We start from the raw sequence: 21532 nt of genomic DNA, 5'->3' as shown, positions 1-21532 counted from the left end.
ATTCTGTGTTATCTGTAGAGAGAAAAATCCAATTTTAGATTTAGACAAAGAGCTGTGACACAAAAAAGCAAACCTCTAAATTTCTTCAAGTCAGAATATCCTCATTAAAATCATTTATGCCATGCTCTGTTCTGTTGTTACCCTTTCTTTGTGGTAAATCTGGTTAACAACTTGAAAAATCTTTGTGTTTAAACACGCATAAATAGACATAATGTCGCTCTTACACCCACAGCAAAAGGATGATATTTCTCTTTGGACATTGAAAGCCTTCAAGTCAATTGCAGTGGGTGGGTGAGTGCTGCATGGGCAGAGAAGAGTCACATTGCAGTCTCATTAAGGTTTCACCGGCCATCTCTTAAAAGGTACACCTTTTACAATGATGGTATGCATCACAAAAAAGTGCACTAATAGAATTTTATATAACTTTAATTACCACTGGATTGATTTTTTGCCTTCATCGGGCCATATTAATCAAAATCAAGGTCAAAGTGCCCATGTACACAGAAACACGGGCTTCCTGATGTTGATTTGTTTGCCTCTCCACTCTGTTTTGTTTTATGAAAGCATCAAGCATTAGAGGCCTAACTAATACTGTGCAATATGTTGTTTTCAGCAGTACACAAACTCATACCTTTCATTGCCACTTGGAGCCATAACACAATAACAGAAATGCTCACGCTTCCACAATTTTGCCATCATGCCAGTATCGCTGGAACAGCTGGCAAATGTTTGGCTCACTATCTCAGAAAGTGTCATGTAACAATAGAGAACAAATAATGTGAAGGTGTTAAAGTTAAAATTACCCACACAATAAACTACACAGATGCACTCATATAAAGTTTTTCATGCATTCTCGCTTTCTCTCTAACGCATGGACAAAGAGACATGCAGAAATATCAGCTCTCAATCACTTAGCAGCTGACTTGCTCACACAAGTCTATTGTTACACTGATACCTTCGTATTCTTTTGCGCATTTCACTTTAGCAGGATGCAGCAGACCCCTGTGGTGAGTTTAAATGGCATTTTCTATCAGTGGTACTGAGATTCAAGAGAAAAGGGGGGGAAAAAGTGCAAAGGAGAGCTACATTTGCATGATGAAAAAGCCAGAAAATGTCAGCATCGTGGAAAAGAAGACAATATAAATGTCAGTGACTAAAGATTATGCTTAGCACACTTTTATAGAAAACATTTAAATGTGTTGGAACAAATGTAATCGATAAGCCACAACTTTTTCTGTTTTTTTGTTTCTTTTTAAATACTTATTTAGCAGCAACATTTAATTTTAATTTCATTTGATGTCCTTTAATTTTTCTTATGTCGTAATTATTTTTGGTCGTGTGTAATTGCGTATAAAAAAAGTCTTCCTTCACAGTGTTACAGCTTCACATGAAAAATCACTTCTAGAAGTTAAAGAAGTGGGTTTCACATTAAAACTTGCTTTCTTCTCTAAAAAAACCCCCACTGCTAAGGAGTTACAACAGATCCGTTTTTGTCTCTCATTTTATTCAGGGACGGAGCATTTATTTCATCTGATTGCAGAAGTATTTGAAAAAAAAAGGTGCAGCCAATTCTATCTGTATTTTGTGCCTTTCAGGCTTTTTCTGATGTAAGTGTCTAAAATTTTCTTTGGGGGAATGCTAATCTGCATTTGTTTTTCTGATCTATCAGACCGAGGTATTCGTTAACTGGTACGTTTTTAGTACATGCCCCAGCACACGACTACACAAAGGTGTGTGATCCTTTGATCCTCCAAAAATATGCAGCTGAGTGAGTAATTGATTCACTGCTTAGTGTAAGAGCTCCCTCAGTATGCTTTATACATGTGTGCACGAACATGTGCAAACCAGTGTGTGCAGATCGTAGGCACGCGTCTGTACACTGAAAGCGAATAGTGGATATAGTCATAGCTGTAGATCATTATATCGTGACCTTCTCATTGACAGTAATGGAAAAACAGAATGAAACAGGAGGCAATTATAATGTAAATGAAGACAGTTATTTGTTTACATCAGGCATGGCCTCGATGGATGGCAGGGATGCATCTTTCCTGCTATTGTTTTACTTCCCATGTTTGATATGCTGCCATAACAACAATGCAGCATTGTTATGTATCCCCTACAGTAGCATGGTTCTGTACAAAGCCAGCATTGAAGGGAGGCATTCTGAGTCCCTCTAACTGACCAGACCCCCCACAGGGTAATTTGCCAAACAACACATGCTTCTTCCCATCTGGGATTACGATATTAGCAGGAGTGAGAAAGAGAAAAGAGGAAGAATGAGTATTGCCTTGGAAAGGTGTGGGAAGCAGGTAGCCGGAGATGAAGCCTTTAAGAGTTGTTCACCGTGTTCCCCAGAATACTGACCTGCCTACGGACTTGTCTTTTTTCAGGTTGATAGACTATCCCTAGAGACAGGTGTGCAAATGTGCACAGATCACCCCTCACTCTACCTTTCCCCCTCCCTCTCTGTCTTTTTTGTCTTTTTTTTTTTTACTTCCCTTCCTCTCACACACATTTAAAGCAGTGGGATAGAGACAAGAGACACATTGTGCACAGAGCAGAGTTTGGCAGACCTCAAATTAAAGACTCAGGAAGGTTGGCTATGATAAGAGGATCAGGCTGAGTGTTGGGTTCAAAGGATGATCATCTGTTTCCCAGTCTACCAATACAGGGAGAGAGGTAAAAAGAGGCACAGTGGCATAGGGGGAATTTGTACATCCCATCTGCAAAACATAAGATTATGGGAGACAATAGGTAAATCCACCAATGAATTCCCAAGGAGACGTACTGACAAATGTGTGCATACAGAGGGACATACTGTACATGGAAAAGCATGCAGTGGCACACAGTTTGTTCAAATACCACTATAGGTATATGGGGAAGACTCGCACACCCACATATTGAGAGATCTTGCATGATAACCTTGGGTTACGACGCTAGAATAGTTTTCAGTCAGATTGAATGCTGTTTGTCCATTTGCCTGTTTATTTGCCTTCTCCTGGGAGGGAAAAAAAAAGATGGCAGATATGTGTAATTGAAATGTGTGAGGCCTAAAGGAACAGCATTGTTTAATGACAGCTTGTGTGGCTTAATATTTGCTGGCTCACATTCAGGGAATCTATTTTAATACAGGACTATCTCCTCCCTGTAAAAACTGAATGCCCCCAGCGGCCACAGTGCATTGAATAAAGAGCATTTGCTGCAAACCTCTGGCACCACTTCCAAATCCATTACCACAGAGAGCGACAGTGGTCCATAAACCATTGTAGAGAAGTACAGACGACTTCAGTTGCAAGCTGCTGTATCTATAGCTTAACCACGAGTATTTATAAACAACTGGGGTTGGTAAAAGAATATATCTAGAACATACGCTAGGGAAAATCTGGACAGCTCAGCCAGCATTCCTGTAACCTCAGATGATAACAGCATTTCCATGCCAGTCCATCTTGCCTTACACCTACATGTATCTGGGCATCCTACTGGCAAATTTCCTTTTTTAAATACATTTGAATTTAAATATTTTTATTTAAAAGGGACAGTCTATATTAATATGCCAGAGTTAGCCAAATGGCTATGTTTCATCTCCAGTGCCTGGCAGTTCAGACAAAATAAAATAAAATAAATAAATTTAACACAGCATTAGATAAGACAAATATGATATGGTTCTTTGGATATTACAGTGTTTTTGAGCTGCTGTTGGACATTTTGTTACAATGGCGTCATGTCTGGCATTGTTTTTGATTGCAGAGGTTGTCAAGGTTTTCTATAGTTTATGTTCATGGTCTGGCTATTTCTTAGCAAGAGTGGAGTAAGTTTATTAATCAGAGGTTTGATGCTACAAGATGTTGAACTCCAATTATTCTCTGTGGCAAGGCTAACACCTTTGCGCTGAAGCTTTACCAACACGAGGGTGAGAATGGATTAATGAAAGACATATTGTATAGAGATTTGACCTCAGCTTTAAAGGTCCAGTCTATTAAAAATCAGTTGCCATGGATTTTGAAGTCGTCGGTTAGGATTGTTAGATTATTGTTAGTATATTTAAGTTGGTTGTCAAGGCGGTGTTGGAAGATCATTGCATTAAAAATGCACAGAAAAAGTGAAAGCTTATAAACAGCACAAAGCGTAAACTTCTTAAGAATACCTATTTTCAAACAAACTAAATACACAGAAAATGTAGCGTCCGCGCTGTAGACATTTGTGCTTAAATTCTGTGCTGCATTGTGCCACATTTATAGAAACATACATGCAGCAATAGCAAAAGTACACTTGACATAGAAATAAGTTTAGTGCTTACTATAAAAGAAATAACATAGTTTTACAGAGTCAGTGAACATAGGTGTCATTTCTCACTCTGTCCTTGGTGCTGAAACATCTGACAAAGAAAAAAATGGCTTGAAGGTTTCAAACTTAGCATATACTCACCAGCCACTGTGTTACCAACCACATCGCCACAATTCAGTAAATTTAGCCATGTAGACATCGTCAATATGACCTGCTGAGGTTCAAACTGAGAAACAGGGATATAGGGATAGGGAATAAAGGGGAATGTGCCGTGGTTTTTGGTATCAGACAGGCATTCCCATTCAAAAATCTTTCAGTTTACAGAGAATCTGAAAGACTCAAAACATTCAGTGGGTGGGAGTTCTCAGGGTAATAATCATTTTCTAATTCCAGAGGTCAGTGGAGACTGGACAAACTGCCTGGAGCTAATAATCAAATAACCACTTGTTACAACCGAGATTTGCAGAACAGCATCTTGAAAACACAAAGCAGATTGAATGGAACAGCTGAAGCCTACACCAGGTACAACTCCTGTCAGCTAATTACAGGAAACTGAGCCTTCAATTTGCCACAACTCACCAAAACTGGATGGTACGGAGGACTGAAAAAATGTCTTCTCTGACAGTCAAATGTAGGGTCAGAATTTGGTGCAAAAAACATGAAAATAGGGATCCATATTGCAATCAACAGGCTGCTGGTGGTGTTGATGCAATGTTTGCACACTTTGAACCATTTAGTACCAACTCAGCATGATTTAAACTCTACACCTGGTTGTTGTTGTTGACTGTGTCTGTACCTTTATGGCCACATTGTAAGTAAGCTCAAATGATCTCAGACTGGTTTCTTGAAAATGAAAGTAAGTCCACTGGCGTCCAAACTTACCAAATCAAAGAGCACTTTTCTGCGGCTGACAAATCTGCATCAATGTATGATGCTGTCACAAGCAAATTTCAGACCATATCTGAAAAGTTTTAACTGAGATAATGCTTCATACAAGACGTCTATAAGATTCAAGACTCCATCACTCTTGCTTATAGACGCTATGGTAGCATACAAGCTGGATTATTTAATGTATTTAAATGTAAATAGAAAGAATGTCTTTCAAGACTTTGAGTTAATAAAGCAGCAGTCAAAGTCAGCCAATGAGTCATCCAGCTTGCATAAGGTGACATTTTTTTTCTTCTCCCAAAGAACAGCATGTTCAAGTGATTAATGTTATAGTGTTGCATGGCATTTAAGTAAAGAGTGTGCCACCAATAGGGAGCAAAACAAATTCGACTGATTGCTTGGTTTGCCTTCGCTCAAAATGTCCATATTTAGACTTCCCCATAGTCAATTGACTGTACTGAGAGAAGAAGTCTTTTTTTTTCAGCCTTCCTGCCATCAATTAAGGACTTAATTTTACTGAAGCCATAAAGTGACTGCAGTCTAATTTCTTCATCAGACATGTCATTACTGTGCTGTTTGAACAGTAATCATTTCAGAGCATGAATGCTGTTAGCGCCTTTCAATCTCGCTGAGATACTAGCTTAAAAAAAAGGTCAAACGACAAACACAATGAACAAGCTGCTTGAAGGACCAAGAAACTGTGAAGAATATTGGTTGAATGCAAAAGAACAAAGAAGATTGATTAGACAAAGGCACATTCATTCAAATGTCTTGAAATAACATGCTCTTGTATTGTAAAACCATCTGAAACATAGAATGCTCATAACCTATATATTTGTAAAGGATAATAACAGTACCCCCCCAACAAACAAACAAACAAATAAAAAACAAAAACAAACAAACACACACGCCAAAATGAATCCCCCAAAAAACAGAGACCATGGAGTGGCATGATACTACCTAGTCCTGCTCAAAGACAAGAGTTGAAACTCATCTATTGATTAACGTGCCGATTGTTCCAGTAGGAGGTGAAATGAGTTATTTTAGGCCTGGTGTAAAAGGAGTCCAGAGATGGGGGAAGCAGGAAACAATATGTCAGCACAGCGGGAGATTCAGGTGTCCGACACATGAATAACACCTTGCCGAGACGCCAAGCAGGGAGCAATGTGTGTGCATGTCGGTGTTTGCATGTGCCGTCTGTGAGCAAATACGTACAACAAGAGAAAAAGAGGAGAGAGAGTGACAAAGAGGTGGCTGAGGTGGTGCTAGGAGTCGATGAAGTGCCTTCTCTCTCCGGTGGCCTGGGGAGGCGTGGGTGTTATAGATTAAACTAGTGTCTCGGGGCTCATCTCATGGCTAACCCTGTCCTATTAAGAGTGGCAGCGCGAGTCTTTCACAGTCACTCTACTCAACTGCAGTGTGGACAGAGCTGCTGGCAAGGCTCTCACATGGCACTCCACTGTTGTGAACACTGGGGGGATGGAGATGCTTCGAGGCAGCCAAGGACACAAACCGATGTGACTGATGGCAGCACAATAAAGTGAGCAGCTCTTCTCCGCAGTGTTAGGACCCCCTGGTATTCACAGGGACATGAAATGGCTCTCTGGGGCATGTAAGCTTTTCTCTACTGATGATAAGCTCTTTGTGCTCTGTGGTCAGTTGACTGCTGATAGCACAATTGTGGCCCCAGGGCTTAAGTATTCGTCTGCATGGCCGAATTTCCCCGAACTGTCAGTCAATGACTGCGGTGACTTCACGAAGGTGTCATTCATTTTAGACAGCCCTACTAAACCGGTGACAAACCAAGCCTCATAACTGCTCATCTCACAATCTCAGTGGAATCCGAAGCGACTTTGTATCCAACAAATAATGTGTTTAGCTTATTGGAGTGGCTTGTCATGTAGGCTCGGAAGGTATTGATCTCACAAGAAATAAGCATCCAGACAACACGCACTTTTGCTATTCAGAGAAATATGTTGGCTCACGCGGCTGCTATTAGAAATGTGTAATATTCTGGGCATGTTTGGCTTAACTTTGATTTGCTCTCGAGGGGGTTGGAGGGGTTGGTGATTCATAAGCAGTGTTGTAAATATATAATGCTGTGGTTAAACGGATTTAAAGCCGCTCTGCATATCACAGATTAACCAACACTGTTGGATTTTTCACCCATTTAATCTTCGGCCCTCTTCAGGTAACGCAGGCATTGAGCACAAACAAATAAAATCAGCCCTCTAATGGCTTGCTGTGCTGTGATAATGATTCGTCAGTGGGAAAGACTAGATACAGTCCCTGCTATTGGCAGAAAACCATCCCCCCTGTTAGTAGGTGAGCATAGCTGAAGTTGAAGAAGAGTATTGAACTCTGCTATTGTTACAGTATACTGAAGTGAATGCACAAACAAACGGTGAACTTATTAAATATGCATATCATCCTGCCTTTCACATCCCTAAAATAACCACCAAGGTAAAAAAAAAACCCAAGACAAAACAAAAAAACAACAACAGCTGCAACTAACACTTTATGCTGTTAAGAGGGAAAGCTGCGAAGGCGCAAGTGAGACATAAATTACTTTTTTTTTTTGGACTTGCCCTTATAATATCTCAGTATAAATCGTCAACGAGCTCATCCATTGTTCTGTATTCACACATGGGAATCTGTCGATGTAAGGACTTTTTAACGTGTGTGAAGGATAATACTGTACCTGTGAGACTATGATGCTGTGATTAGTCCCCAGCTCTGAATTAGCAAATTCCCTTGGAACATAACAGGTTCAATTGGCAAGGAAAAAATAAATAAAGTTCCTCCATTCAGTATCACTGCCAGTGCAATGAAGGTGCACATTTACATATCAAAGGGCGCCGCGCCATGTCTAGAATTTCAAGTATGTTCTGTTGTGATGTTGAAGAGCAGCAGCACTGACATGAGAGGAACTTGGTTTGTCCTCCTTACAAATTCCGCCGTTGATACGCTTCCTTGTTGCGTCTGCAGTCACCCATAAAAAGGTGCATAACAACTGAAGCAATAATGAGACACTTTAAACATGTAATTGAATGGTATGCGACTTGTTTATGGACAATATACATGTGGGGATGTGGGTAATACTTAGCAATACAGAGCTGGCTTCATAAGTAGGTCATCTTCGAAGGAGAGGAAGAAAAAAACCTAAAATGATACATGCAGGCACAGAATGAATGGCCGTTTTTTTTTCCTTCTTGGGAAATTTCCCCTATGGCCTGCAGGTCTGATTTGATTCTCCCCAAGTCAAGCGTTGACACATTAGTACGTCTTCTCATTAACTCAGAGTTTCTCATTACCCCCTCCTGGTCCCATTTTATTCCAATTTAACCACAGCTATCCCAGACATACTTGGACCATCATGTGTCTCAGACATATTTAAAAGGCCGTGAAGCTCTGAACATTACTGTTTGCACTGTGGAATTCGCTCGATGGTTTGTCCATGCTAATCTCCCGCTTCCATTTGCGAAGTAAATGAACTGCACTTTGCCCCTGTGTTGTCATCTCTTTTCATTTAATAGGAGACTCGATATCAAAACCTTTCGATCCTCTGCCGTAGTACTCCATAAAAAGAAAAAAATAATAAAGCCATAATAAAGCACTAATACGTGCTTTATTATCCCCGGGTGTTTGTTGTGTGTTTTTGGTTTTCAAATGCTGATGTAGAATTTGAGAGCTCTGCTCTTTATTTTGATACTGTAGAAGAAAATATCCTGGGGGGTCTTTGTGCAATCAAATATTATTGGCAGTGTTTGGTAAGCCTAAAACAATATGATGGGGAGGGTATTAAAAGGTTTGGATTTCACTCTGTTGAATTGCTACACAGTGAATAAACATGTCAAATGAACTTAATTAAGTTTCATAATGAGCGAAATGTTATAAATGTGATAAATGTTGCATAAAATGATTCAGGGCAGGAATATTTTTATGACATTTAAACAGTGTTGGGGAGTAATGGAATACATGTACCGCCGTTACGTATTTAAAATACAAAATATGAGTAACTGTATTCCGTTACAGTTACCGTTTAAAAAGGTGGTATTTAGAATACAGTTACTTTGTTGAAATAAATGGGTTACACGGCGGTACTTCCCTGTTTCATATTGTGACGGGTCAGGACTGTTTGGGTTTTGTTTGACAGCTACGTTCTGTTGTTCCAGGTGGCAGCGTTACGGTTGCCATGGTTACAGGGTGACGCTCTCTCTCTGCGTGTTTCCTGGGTGAGAGAGGCCTTTTTGTTGTTGTTGTGCTAAGCTAATAGGCAGAATGCTACAGGTATAGCTCTAAAGAATGTAGCATCATAGGCAGTGTAGTCCGTGCTGCAGGGAGAATGGACTGCCATACCCGTTATGTGTCTGTGAGCGAGGGAGGGAGAAAAAGGAAAAGTACGAGCTGTCATCGAGCAAAAACGGGAGCTGGAAGCATGTAAATATAATAATAACCACTGCAGCCAAGAAGAGTGCCTGACGAGCCCAGTTGTAAGTAAGCTATTAAGACTCGACTGTACACCGTGGTCGTGTTTTCCTCCAAAAACAATAAGTTCCTTGGAGCAGCCTTTCAACGCCTCTCTCTGTCTCTCGCTAGCAAAGTGACCCAGACAACAAAGTAAAGCTATTTTTCGGCTACGAGCCGACACAGAACCCACCGTATTAGCCAGAGGTCCCTTTACTACGTTTCGGAGCCGCAGACCTTCAGTAACAGTAATAAATCACATTCATGTAGTTGTAAACAGCATGATAATATATTAAGTAATCCAAAGTATTCAGAATACGTTACTCTCATTGAGAATATGAGAATACATTTTGGGGCATGTATTCTGTATTCTGTAATGGAATACATTTTAAAAATAACCTTCCCAACACTGCATTTAAAACACTTTCTAGTTGCCACATTGGCTGTTTCAGCTAACAAAGGTGAGTGTTTCATAATTAAGAAAAGACACACATCTTTCAAAGAAATGCACCATACTATTAATTTGTTGGCAAAAAACCTGGGACATCTTAATAAGCAGGAATTTTTGTCAAACAAAGCTGTTGTGAATGGGAGGGTGAATGTGAATGCATTGATTTCAGAGCACCTTGTAGTTAGTGGCTTGTGAGAAATGTTAAAACATTTGCAAATATGCAAATGCAGAGAGTATAACTGCAGAAGCAAAGAAGAAACAAGAATATGTGAATCATAACTCATATGTGACAAATATGTAGTAATGACGAATAAGCCAACCAGCAGTTTTAAGATATAGGTAACTTTTTGAGACTGACAAAATTGGCTAAGTGTTGCTGCAGTTTAAGAGTGCCTTATTAAAACAGTCACATTTAAAATGCCTGAATCCACATGCAATTAAATAGCATTGCTCATGCTCAACTGTTTTCAGGCATTATTTATGCAAAGTCATTTGTCAGCTGGAGCTCCAAGACACCAGCTGCGCTTGCTAGGAGATTTGTGTCAAAACTGTGGCAAAGTCGGTGTGTGAAAGGAGCATTTCCTCATCGCATCCCACAAGACTGTCCTCGGCTAGCTGCGGATTACAAGAAAATTAGACAGTTATAAAGGGTGAGATTTTGGGCCTGTATCCTAATTGTAGTGATGCAGCATGTTGAGATGGAAAGCAGAGCTTCTCCCTATCCCCAGTGAGATTCTGGCTAATGAGGCCGGGCGTACACCTCCTGCTGTCCACAACCCCACCACCGCCTTCCCTCCTCCTTCTCCACCTGTGCAAGTATTACTGTTGAACTATGCATGGCTGTCTACAGATGCCGGTCCAGGCACAGTATGATGTACTATGCCAGAGGGCCTATTATTAGCATGTTATTCATTTTGCTTTGTTTATGCGGGGTTTGAATCAAATAAATCCAGGTAATGAGAGCTGTTTTAAATATCTTATTGGAGCAGTTATTTCAGTTCTCTCAAACATACTTTTTAGGAAACAAAAGCACAGAGAATTCCTTTTGATGCAGGTTTCCAGGAATTCACAGCAGGAAGCTCAGTAAACACTGACTGTTGTACATTTTAGACTACTTTGCAGGTGTCGGTGTAACTTTGGGGAAACTCTTCTCGCTTGATTGCGGCGATCAGAATTTGACTGACACCCACAATTAATTCAGTTTTTACACCAGACTGTTGCTTCAGGGAGCTTGGTCTTCCCTTGATGTTGTCACCTCTTGAGAGTGATTGAAAGGGACAGAGTGTATTTCCTGTTAAAGAATCGTATAGCTGTGCCTAGCCAGTTGCATCTGGTGCACTGTAATCAAACCAATCACGGTGGTTGATGGTCAATGATTGCTTTCAGATTGGCTTGCCTTCACATAGCGCTCTCGCTCGCTTTTTTCTTTTTTTTTTCTTTTTATGGACACCTGCTGTAAGTGCAAGACTATGAAGCCGTGGAGATGGAAGAGAGACAGAGGGCTTGAGGAGCATCTGTTATCGCTGTGAAATCATGACTGCACAGCCTCTGATTATTTCTAGTGGTTGGACTCTAATTACATCGCTAATTCATGTGCATTTAATTTGGACAGATGATTTAGTCATATTCATTTTGCATGGCAAAAAAATAAATAAATCCTCAATTTTAGGCATCCTCCAGCGTACCTACTCCCTCACAGCCTCTGTCTCTTCACATAAGAACATTTTGCAGCCCTATTACCAGCTGTTTTCACTTGGTGTCTTCTGAAACAGCAGGCCAGAGAAGCCAAAGACCTGAGGCAGGGAGATAGCATTGCTGCCATAGGTGGTTACATGTTAGTCAATTTGAAATACACAGAAAGGAATGTCTCTCATGTGACTCCCGGCCAGTAGAGCGTGACCGACTGCAAGCTCGCCAAGTACGGTTGGTCACACATGAGAGGGCAGGAGACAGGCAGAAGCACGAACACGGGTGTCACTGCTGTCGGATGTGTACACCTCATTCGCAGACATGCCGTGGCCGCTCATTCCACACCTCGCTTTTCACTAATTGACCCTGAGCTGATATGTCAGACGCTCAAGTAGGAAGAACATATGAACTCTGAAGCTATTGTTTGAGAACTCTTGTATGTGGGGTGAAGTCCTGCTGAACCAAATAAGTGCTGCTTGACTTTATCACCCTGAGGGGGGGAAACGTTGACCTGGTCAGGACCTGCAATATGTCTCATGAACTTGGTGCTACTGTACTATTAACTGCCAATTGACCTGTCATGTAAACAACAAGCATACACACAATCATTATCCTTCATATCATATCAGTTGTTGCTTTTTTCACAAGCATTTTTCAGCTTTTCTTTGCAGGCAGGTGTGAACAATGCCGCTTGAATGTGTTTTGCCCAACTGAATAAATACAGGAAATAACACGTAATGCTGTTTTTTTATTGAATGTGAAGACTGATGTTGACATTTGATAGCAGTTATTCATGCTTGAAAATGATAATATAACAAAAATGAAGTGAGAGGAAACTGCTGTCAACAGCGATGCTGATATCGAGTTGCAGCATTTTCCTCAAGAGCTCTTAGCACGTATATGATGAACACTACACCAAAAGTGCATTAGATCAGAAGTGCGAACACATGACACAATTATGATTTGCAAACAAGTTGGAGGTAAATATTGCTTCTTTTTTTCCCCCTCACTCAGCCTCTGGACTATGAAACAAAGAAGGCATATACCTTTAAGGTAGATGCTTCCAACGCTCACCTGGATCCAAGATTTCAGAGCTCTGGGGCCTTCAAAGACACAGCAACAGTGAAGATTAACGTTTTGGATGTGGATGAGCCTCCGGTGTTCAATAAGCCCTCCTATGTGATGGATGTGTATGAGGACACACCTGCGGGGACCATCATCGGAGCAGTGACTGCACAGGATTTGGATGCCAGCAGCAGCCCAGTCAGGTAAAGTTAAACTCTTCAGGATTAAAAAGTAGATCCTGTAGACATATATTTCTGCACATGATGTTTAATCACAGTTCAGTTTTATCAGTTTTGTTATATCTCAGTAGTGGGAAAAGTGATGTGATTTATCAAAGGGTAAGCCAGTCTCAGGTTTCTTTCAAGTTAAACTGCCACAAATATTTTGCACACAGTGGAAATTGTCTGGAAAACCTTTGTTTTTAATGCCCCAGGAAGCGGTTGTATTTAAATCAAAAACATATATCTCCACAGTACTACACAAAAGTCTTGAGTAACCTCTCATTTCTTTATATTCTGCAGAAAAATGGGAAATTTTTCTGCACTGACTTATTAAAACATGAGAGTATAATTCAAAAGGTTAATATTTGGTGTAACCAGATGGTATAAGTAACTCCAGTACAGCCTGAACTCTCTTAAGCAAGGTTTCTTGTAATTTCTGTAAGCAGTTTTCAGGCATAGTTCTCCAGTCTTGTTAAAGGGCATACAATACAATTCTCTGGATGTTGTCTGCCATGATGAGGTCTGGACTTTGAAGAGGCAAAGCCACAAATTATTTTATATTTTTCGAATATGGGATCACTGTTGTGCTGGAAAAAATGACGCTGTTGCCAGTTAGATGCTTTCCAGATGGTATTGCATGATCCACTAAAATCTGGCTGGACTTTTCTGCATTCATAATTCTATCAATTTTAACCACATGCCAACTAAAGAAAGGAGAACAAACTGTGTTTTTGTGACAACTGTTGTAACAAGGTACCAAAAGATACCATTTAAAATAGTTTCTATGTTAAGTTGTGTGAAGACATGAATTAGGTGTGTTTTTATACTTATTCACAGTTTAATAAACTATAAGGCCACCCCAGCCTCTCTGGGGTGGCTGTAGTTCAGGTGGCAGAGCAGGTCAGCCACTACTCAGAAGGTCGGTGGCTGTCTCCTGGCTACTTGCCAAATATCCTTGGGCAAGATACTAACCCCATGTTTGCCTACTGGTGGTGGTCAGAGGGCCCGGTGGCGCCAGTGTCCGGCAGCCTCGCCTCTGTCAGTGCGCCCCAGGGCAGCTGTGGCTACAATGTAGCTTGCTATCGCCAGTGTGTGAATGTGTGTGTGAATGGGTGAATGACTGAATGTAGTGTGAAGCGCTTTGGGGTCCTTAGGGACTAGAAAAGCGCTATACAAATGCAGGCCATTTACCATATAAGAAGCATATCTGTGAGGCTTCTCAGTCATCCAGGTCATCGTAGTTTAAGGAGCTTGGAAAGAAGAGCATCTGGAGCTGTACACCTGCATCTAAAGGACAAAGGTCACTTTTTTTTGAGAATGCCAATGTCCACTTCTTGGACAGAGAAGACAGAGGGTTTGAAAGAGGAGTGAAAAAGCCATCTATGCCCACTGTGAATGACCATCTTCGAACAGAGGCGGTGGCTTAAGACACCAACTGTCTGCCATCTATAATCCAGTTTTGAGATCCCTTCCCAGACACCTTAACGCCCACTCACATCTTAGGTCATTTGTTCTCAGTAAGTCACATGATAGGGTGGGGCAAGGTCTCACAACAGGTTCACCCAAAACTTTGGCTGATTGTGACCCACACCTGTTTTCACACCTTTGCTTGTGTGATTAGGCAGAGGAACAATAGGGGGTCCAGGATCCTCTTAGGGACACTCCCAACAGGACTTAAAAAACTGGGACTCTCCACCAACTGAAGAAGCTTCTCAGATAAGAGGTTGAGAGGTGAAACATCTTCAAGAAATTTTAAAGAAGTCCAGACACTTATATATAAAATAATAAAAAATGTGCCTGAAGAATGTTGCACAGCACTGTATATAATTCGAAATATTTCTCTTTTGTTTTGTAGGAATGTTCAGAGACAAACTGCACTTGAAAATCAGTTTTTCATGTAATCAGATATGCCACTGACCGAATATGATGCTGAATGAACAACACTTACTTCTTTTCTTAATTACTAAGATTAACAGACTTGTCAAGATGCTATGCATTTTGTGCCAACTTAATTATACTAAATTTGCTTGGATTAATAGCATCGTCATGATGGTTTTATGGAGAACCTTGACAACACAGCTACATTACAGTGTTTCCCGTGATTCAGAAATTCCTGCCATTAAAAGAAACTCATTGGTTGACATTATTCAGACTATAATTTGTACTAAATACTTGAGTAAAGTATGGTAGGATCTAAATGTGCATCCATCTTCAAGAGCTCAGGCTATTGAGCCAAATTGCCCTTGGTATTCTCTTGAGAATAAAAGTGTTAAATAGGGAAGTACTGTCATTCTGCAGCCGGTGATTGAAGGTTTTAGATCTCTATTCATCTGTGTTTCCAGTCTTCATTCATCAGTGTCATCATAGCTTTAATCTCGAGAGTTTTGTCAGGTTTACTCGTCAGTCTAAAGCCCAATCAGTCTATGTAGAACATTTGACACTGCCATGTAAAATCCTGCTAGGATGATCTGTTAGCAGGTCTGCACTTGCCGGTAATGTTATACAACATAAGCAGACTATTTGAACTTTGTAAGTGGTGTCATTAAGTTTATTTAAATATTCTGTGTACTTTCAAAACAAAAATTAGTGACTTTAGTTTTTAATAGTTTGTAATGACTCATTAAACTAAACTGAATGTATTAAAGCCTGCCTCTCAAGCTGAACATTAGAGGTACCTGTTGTTATGTTTAATTTGTTTTGCAGATAACGAATAGGGATAAAGCAGCAGGGACCTATGTAATTATGCCAACAAAGGCAGACAATTTGGGAATAAATCAGTATATAATCAAACATTACATATAAAGTATATATGAAGTATAGTAATGAGAGCGATTACATGCAATGCATGTGAGAACTGTGGATGAGTTGAAACCCAACATCCACCTTGAACAAGAAGCACCTATTAACTCTGTGTAATAACATCATTGAAAGAACACTACAAAGCTGGACATTGAGAGGCGATAGCACACTGGGAACAATAGCGAGCAGTATGGACATAATAAGCCTGCCCTGACAGAAGAAAGCAATGCAGTGACCAATGCATCTAACGAGCTGAGGTTAAAGATTATGGCCAAACACAAGGTATCAAACCAACTGAAAACGATCCGGAGCTGAAACGGAACAATTTTGAAGAATATGTGGGAAAAAGAGTTGTCACACAACACAAACTCCAAGTGGCTATTGGACCTAAGAGCACACCTCAGCAACCTCCCAGAGCAAGAACCAGTCAACTTCACAAAGACAGACATCCAATTTCTGGAATGAAGAACTGGACAGTACTGGGAACCGGCAAAAGCCCTGCCTATGAAAAAGCTATCTCCTCCTGAGATCCAGCCTGTTCATTTATGGCCCCCGTAGTCGACATACAAATCATAAAAAAAGTTAAATTGGAAGATATATTTGCCCTTTGTTCTTATGAGGATTTGGCTATCCATGATTGCCTGGCAGCACAAATGAGGGGCTGCTAAAAGCAGGTATTCATCCAGACAAGGCAGAACAATCCTGATCATGAAGGATCCCCACAAGGCAGGTAACAGCCAATTACCTGCCTCTCCACAGAACACAAACTCCTATCAGGCATTATAGCAACCAAGCCGATTAGGTATATAAGTCAGCACGTGACCGTGACCGTTTTGCAATGCTCAGAAGAGCATTGGAAAACCCACCAGACTGCCAAAGCATCAGCTTGTGGTTGATAGAGCAGACAGTAGGAACACATGTGAAAGGTAAAGTCCAAAGTGATCCCAGTGGTAATAGCTACATCAGAAGCTGTAACCCCCAAACTGGGAGAGAGACTTCACCAGATTCTAAGCACAACATCAGAGGTCTCTGTCCAGAAGATTGCAGTTCTAGCAACAACTAAGACACTGGACTTGTTACTGGACACCTTTCATACTGTTTAAGTCCAGTTAAGAAGGAACAGGATGAACATTTTCACCAATCACTTTTAAAACTGCAGGTGACAAAGAGTGGACCTTAAAAATCTGCAGAATTTACAAAATTGATTTTACAAAACAGATTTCATATCTTTTTTTGTTTTGTTTGTTTCTTTTCTTTTGCTTTATTTTTGTCGGATGCAGGTTGTTTTCCCATAGACTTCTATATAAACATTTAAGATTGCATGTATCTTTTTTTTTAACAGTGAAGGAAATACTTACTGTATCATGCAATCAAAACCCAGATTGTACAGTGAATTACGTTTTACCTTCTCAAATCTAATCCCTTTTGTTGTATCAGTTTAGTATTGCTGATAAAGTGTTTTCAAGACATTTTGAACAAAACACGTTTTCAGTAAAACAAGGTTCACATACATGCTTGTGGATTCTACATGAATGCAAACAGTATCATCACTTCAGTGTTGTAGCTTGTAGTAAATCTGCATTGGATATGTATTGACGTTGGATCTTTACCTCACAGTATACAACACCTTCAGGTGACTGTCGTTCAATTGATAGAAAATAAAATATAAAATGTAACTATGTAATAGTATTAATTTGGTTTTGTGGAGTAACACGCTGGACCTGAGGACAGAGATTGTAGATAAATTAAATATTTAAAGAGGTTCTTTGTCTAGCTGTCATAACATAATTTGATGAATCAACCTGTAAAATAAACTTTTTTTTACCTATATTTTGTCCCACGTACTATCTTGGTTATACAAAAAAAAGACCTCCGGTTTGGACAATGCAGATGACATGTTTGCATTAAATACTGCTCAGAAGTAACAGATCTAAGAATGTGTTAGATTAAAGAAAAGTGTAAACCATAGCATAATATATCCATGTAACCTTACAAGGGTACTAAAAACAAATGGAAATTCATTCCCTTTGCTAATTTATATTATTAGAATTAATTACTCAGGTTTTAATTCCCTCTTTAATAGTTTTTTGTTGAACTCTGAAATCAACCACCTAGTTTATGAAAGCTGAAGGGTCCTTTATAAGACGCTGCTGCTCTCTCCTGGGTAATTATCAGGTGAGACATTTTAACATTACTGCTCAGTTTTATAGATCTGACATGCCTCACTCATCTTCTGATTTATAATCAAGGCAAGACGTTCCTTTTCTTTCTCAATCTCTCTGCCTCGATATGCACCCGCCACTGCACGCACACACATACATAGAACGCACACTTACTCATGCTGCCCCATTTTCTACCATTAAACCTCAGCGGTGGATAACAATAGACTGTCCTTTGCAAAGACAAAAGAGTGCATTCTTAAAAATGTATGAGAACCCTTTCGCTTTTTAAAACATATTAGCTGCTCTTATTCAGGTGGATTGCTTTATAGTAATGGATTTTGGAGATGAATTACCAGAGTGTTACGCAAAAAATGGGGGAAAAAAAACATGTTGCATGGACAGTAGTTGTTTTATTATGAATATTTCATCCCAGGGAAAACAAAAGAAGAGAAGAAGCAAAGATTTGTACAACAAAAAACTAATGCCCTCTATTCTGTGGATCTCCACTTTGTCTCCAGCACTTTAAATATTCATCAATACCACAGCTGACATTGTTCATTTGTGTGCCTTTAGAGAGCCATGCATTCTTCACTTCAAAACAACGGACCCAGTGACTCATCATGCATAGGGAATAATGCTTTTAGACATTTAGACTCGACCAATATCACTATTTAGCAGTATAGTGTCAAGCTATCTCTAGCTGCAGGGACAAAAAGGGCATCATGAATAGTGCATTGTTGGCTGATTCTATAGAGCTTCCTACAGCTTGTGTTAGTTTTCAAAACTTAAAGATGGAAAGGCCTCTGCCTAAAAAAGGCAGTAACACAGATCACAAGACTTTGAAGAGCCACATTGGTCATGGACTTTAAAATGCTACCACAGTAAAACCATAAAGTCTAAAAACCAACGACTGTAGAAAATAAACTGAAACATGCCTTCCTTTTTCCCTTAAATCACCTTGTGCACTGTGTGCAATGTGCACTGAAGTGAATTAACATCATCGCTATTCAAAGAAGGAGATAACGCCATAATTAATTTTCATATCTACAGCTGTCTGCACTGAGTTGATCTTAAATAGACTCTTTATAGCTGTGATTTCTTATTCCTAGCTGTTGATGAGCTCTATTCTATTGAAAGATAACTCAGAGATTAGGACAATTACAAGTCAAACTATTTTTTTCATGCTTTTTGTCCCACATGAATACAGAATGAATGTTTTTTTTCATCTTTGTAATGCACTTTTAGAAACTGTGACTGATGTGTTGATACGTATTGTGTCGTTGAACTGAATACCAGCGGTGTTTGTTAATGAACATGCGATATCTTGTAATACCAACCGCATGGGCCACGGTGAAAGCAAAACGTGCTTGACCAGCAGGTTGACAACAATGATACCCTCTCCCCACAAAAAACAAAAAAATAAATGTTTTGCCCAGAGGAAAAATTACACCTACTGATCTTTTAAACTTTTGATGGGAGTTTGGCTGTAATATTTATCAAAGAGACTCACACTAAACTATTTTGACACGATCATGTTCGCTTCAAGGCTGCATGCAATGCAGAGTTAAAGGGAAAATGTCGACTGACCCAAAACTAAACTGAAAATTTAATGGAACCCAAGCTCATAGAAAATATTACTCAAGTGGTGTTGTTATCAACCTGATTACAGTAAAAGACTTGAGGGTGTAAATGTGAGCCAGGCCTGTTTCTCTTAATGACTGAGTCAAGTCCAGTTTGAGGCTCTGTAGTGTGGAAAACAAGCATTGTAAATATTCATGAGAAAGAGCTTTTTAAGATCAAATAGTTTGGCATGGAACGAAAATGTTTTTTACCAGAATAGTGGCAAAGACAGCCTTTTCTGTATGTAGTGAATGCAGACTCACTCCCATGAAAAATTAACCATCAGCCCTGTGGAAATGACCACGAGTAAGGCACCAGATTCCCATTACATCTCAACTGACCTAATTGTGAATGAGAATGAAAAAAGACAAGCTATTTATTCCTGCTGGAACGCCATTGACGATCACAAAATTATTAATGAAAAATAGCCTTTTAAGATCAAATAGCATGGAGTGATGAATGGCGCTGTCACTGCCATGCGGTCTGCTCTCAGATCTCTTTTGTGTTTCATAGTTTGCATTCAGAGCAACTCAGTAAGACCAAAGATGCATTTCACAGAGAGGACATCATGCCTTCTGTTCTCAGACATCGAACCAACACTTTATGCCTTTGTTGTTCATTGAGCATGAGAGATTGATACGGTTTCAACTGTGCCCAAAATTCATTTATGTTCCCAAGAAAACCGTTAGCTCAGCATGGCCAAAGTACGTGTGCCCCATTACCAGATTGGAATGTATATGCAATCCTCAGCACATTTCCTGGAAATGACCATTCAGAATGAGTAATGAAGGCTACGCCAACATTACATTACACCTAACTCATATACATGAAGCTAGAAGGAAAATCGCTATGGTTTAATTTGCTCGTTTGTGCTGAAAATGGATGTCTTTAAACTAACGTTTTCTTTCAGATATTCCATTGACTGGAAGACCGACTTGGACAGCTACTTTGACATTGATCCAGTGGAGGGAACGATTTCCACGAACGAACTTCTCGACAGAGAAAACATCGCCCAACACAATATCTCCATCGTAGCAACAAAACTCAGTAAGTATGACAATGAGATCAGTTATGATTCACGCAGGTGTCATTGTCCTTCCCCCACCTTAATCTGCGTGAAGGATTTAATGCGCTTTTACTCAAGTCAATACTCAATCCCATTTTGCTGGAAAGGTTTATAGGTATCTATAAACTATGATAGCTCTCCCAGAGGAATGTGTCTTCAGGACATTGTCTCCTCTAGCATACTTGCCTTAACTCTGTTTTCATTTTTAACTGCCTCTTTTAGCACGTTTGATGACACTGGCATTGGAAGAGAGCTTGTCTTGCCAGAGTCAACTTTTACTTACGCCGCAATAAAACGTGAACCTTCCACAGTTTAACAGTCCGCCGACGCAGCGGCATCGCAGCATGTTGCGAGCCAAGCTCGGAAAAGGACGGAACTAATGTGGAGCTGTGGCTTTAAGACATGTCATCAAGCTAATTATGTTTTTATGAAGGAAGTGGAGCAAATTTCTGGATAAATAAGCAAATCCATCGTCATCAAGTCATCAAATCTGCTAAGAACCGTCAAAGTCATTATCCCAGAGGCAGGCTGGTGCTCAATCAAAATTACACATGCTGTATATTCATTAGGACAGACTGTGAAATATGGGCTGTTAAAACTTGAGTCATTGTCGCCTTGGAAACTGATATTAGTCACTTCCCCTCAAGGTCATGGAAGTGACATGCTAATTTTGTTTTCAATGTGTGTGCGCCGTTCTTTGTGTGGCTTTTGTGCATAAGTGCCAAGAAATTGCAGGATGAGGTAGACTGAGAGGAAACAGCACAGATGAAGAGGAAGAGAAGCGAGATGGAAGTTTTAATAGGCAGTTGCATGTTCAGTG

At 40.0% G+C, this 21532-nt stretch overlaps 1 protein-coding gene across 1 annotated transcript in view; it reads left to right on the top strand.

Moving 5' to 3' along the window:
• The window catches only part of LOC102798269 (cadherin-12-like), a 106515-nt gene that overhangs the window by 68266 nt on the left and 16717 nt on the right, over window positions 1–21532 (top strand). Inside the window, exons 7-8 of the mRNA XM_087846306.1 lie at window positions 12794–13047; window positions 20557–20693. Coding sequence (XP_087702432.1) covers window positions 12794–13047; window positions 20557–20693 — 391 coding nt within the window. The remainder of the gene's footprint in view (window positions 1–12793; window positions 13048–20556; window positions 20694–21532) is intronic.

This window comes from Neolamprologus brichardi, chromosome 9 (genome assembly GCF_056152115.1).
Source record: "Neolamprologus brichardi isolate AB-2024 chromosome 9, ASM5615211v1, whole genome shotgun sequence".
In the NCBI taxonomy this organism is placed as follows: Eukaryota; Metazoa; Chordata; class Actinopteri; order Cichliformes; family Cichlidae; genus Neolamprologus; species Neolamprologus brichardi.
The sequence above is the reverse complement of the archived record's forward strand: the minus strand, read 5'-3'. Positions and strand labels throughout refer to the sequence as shown.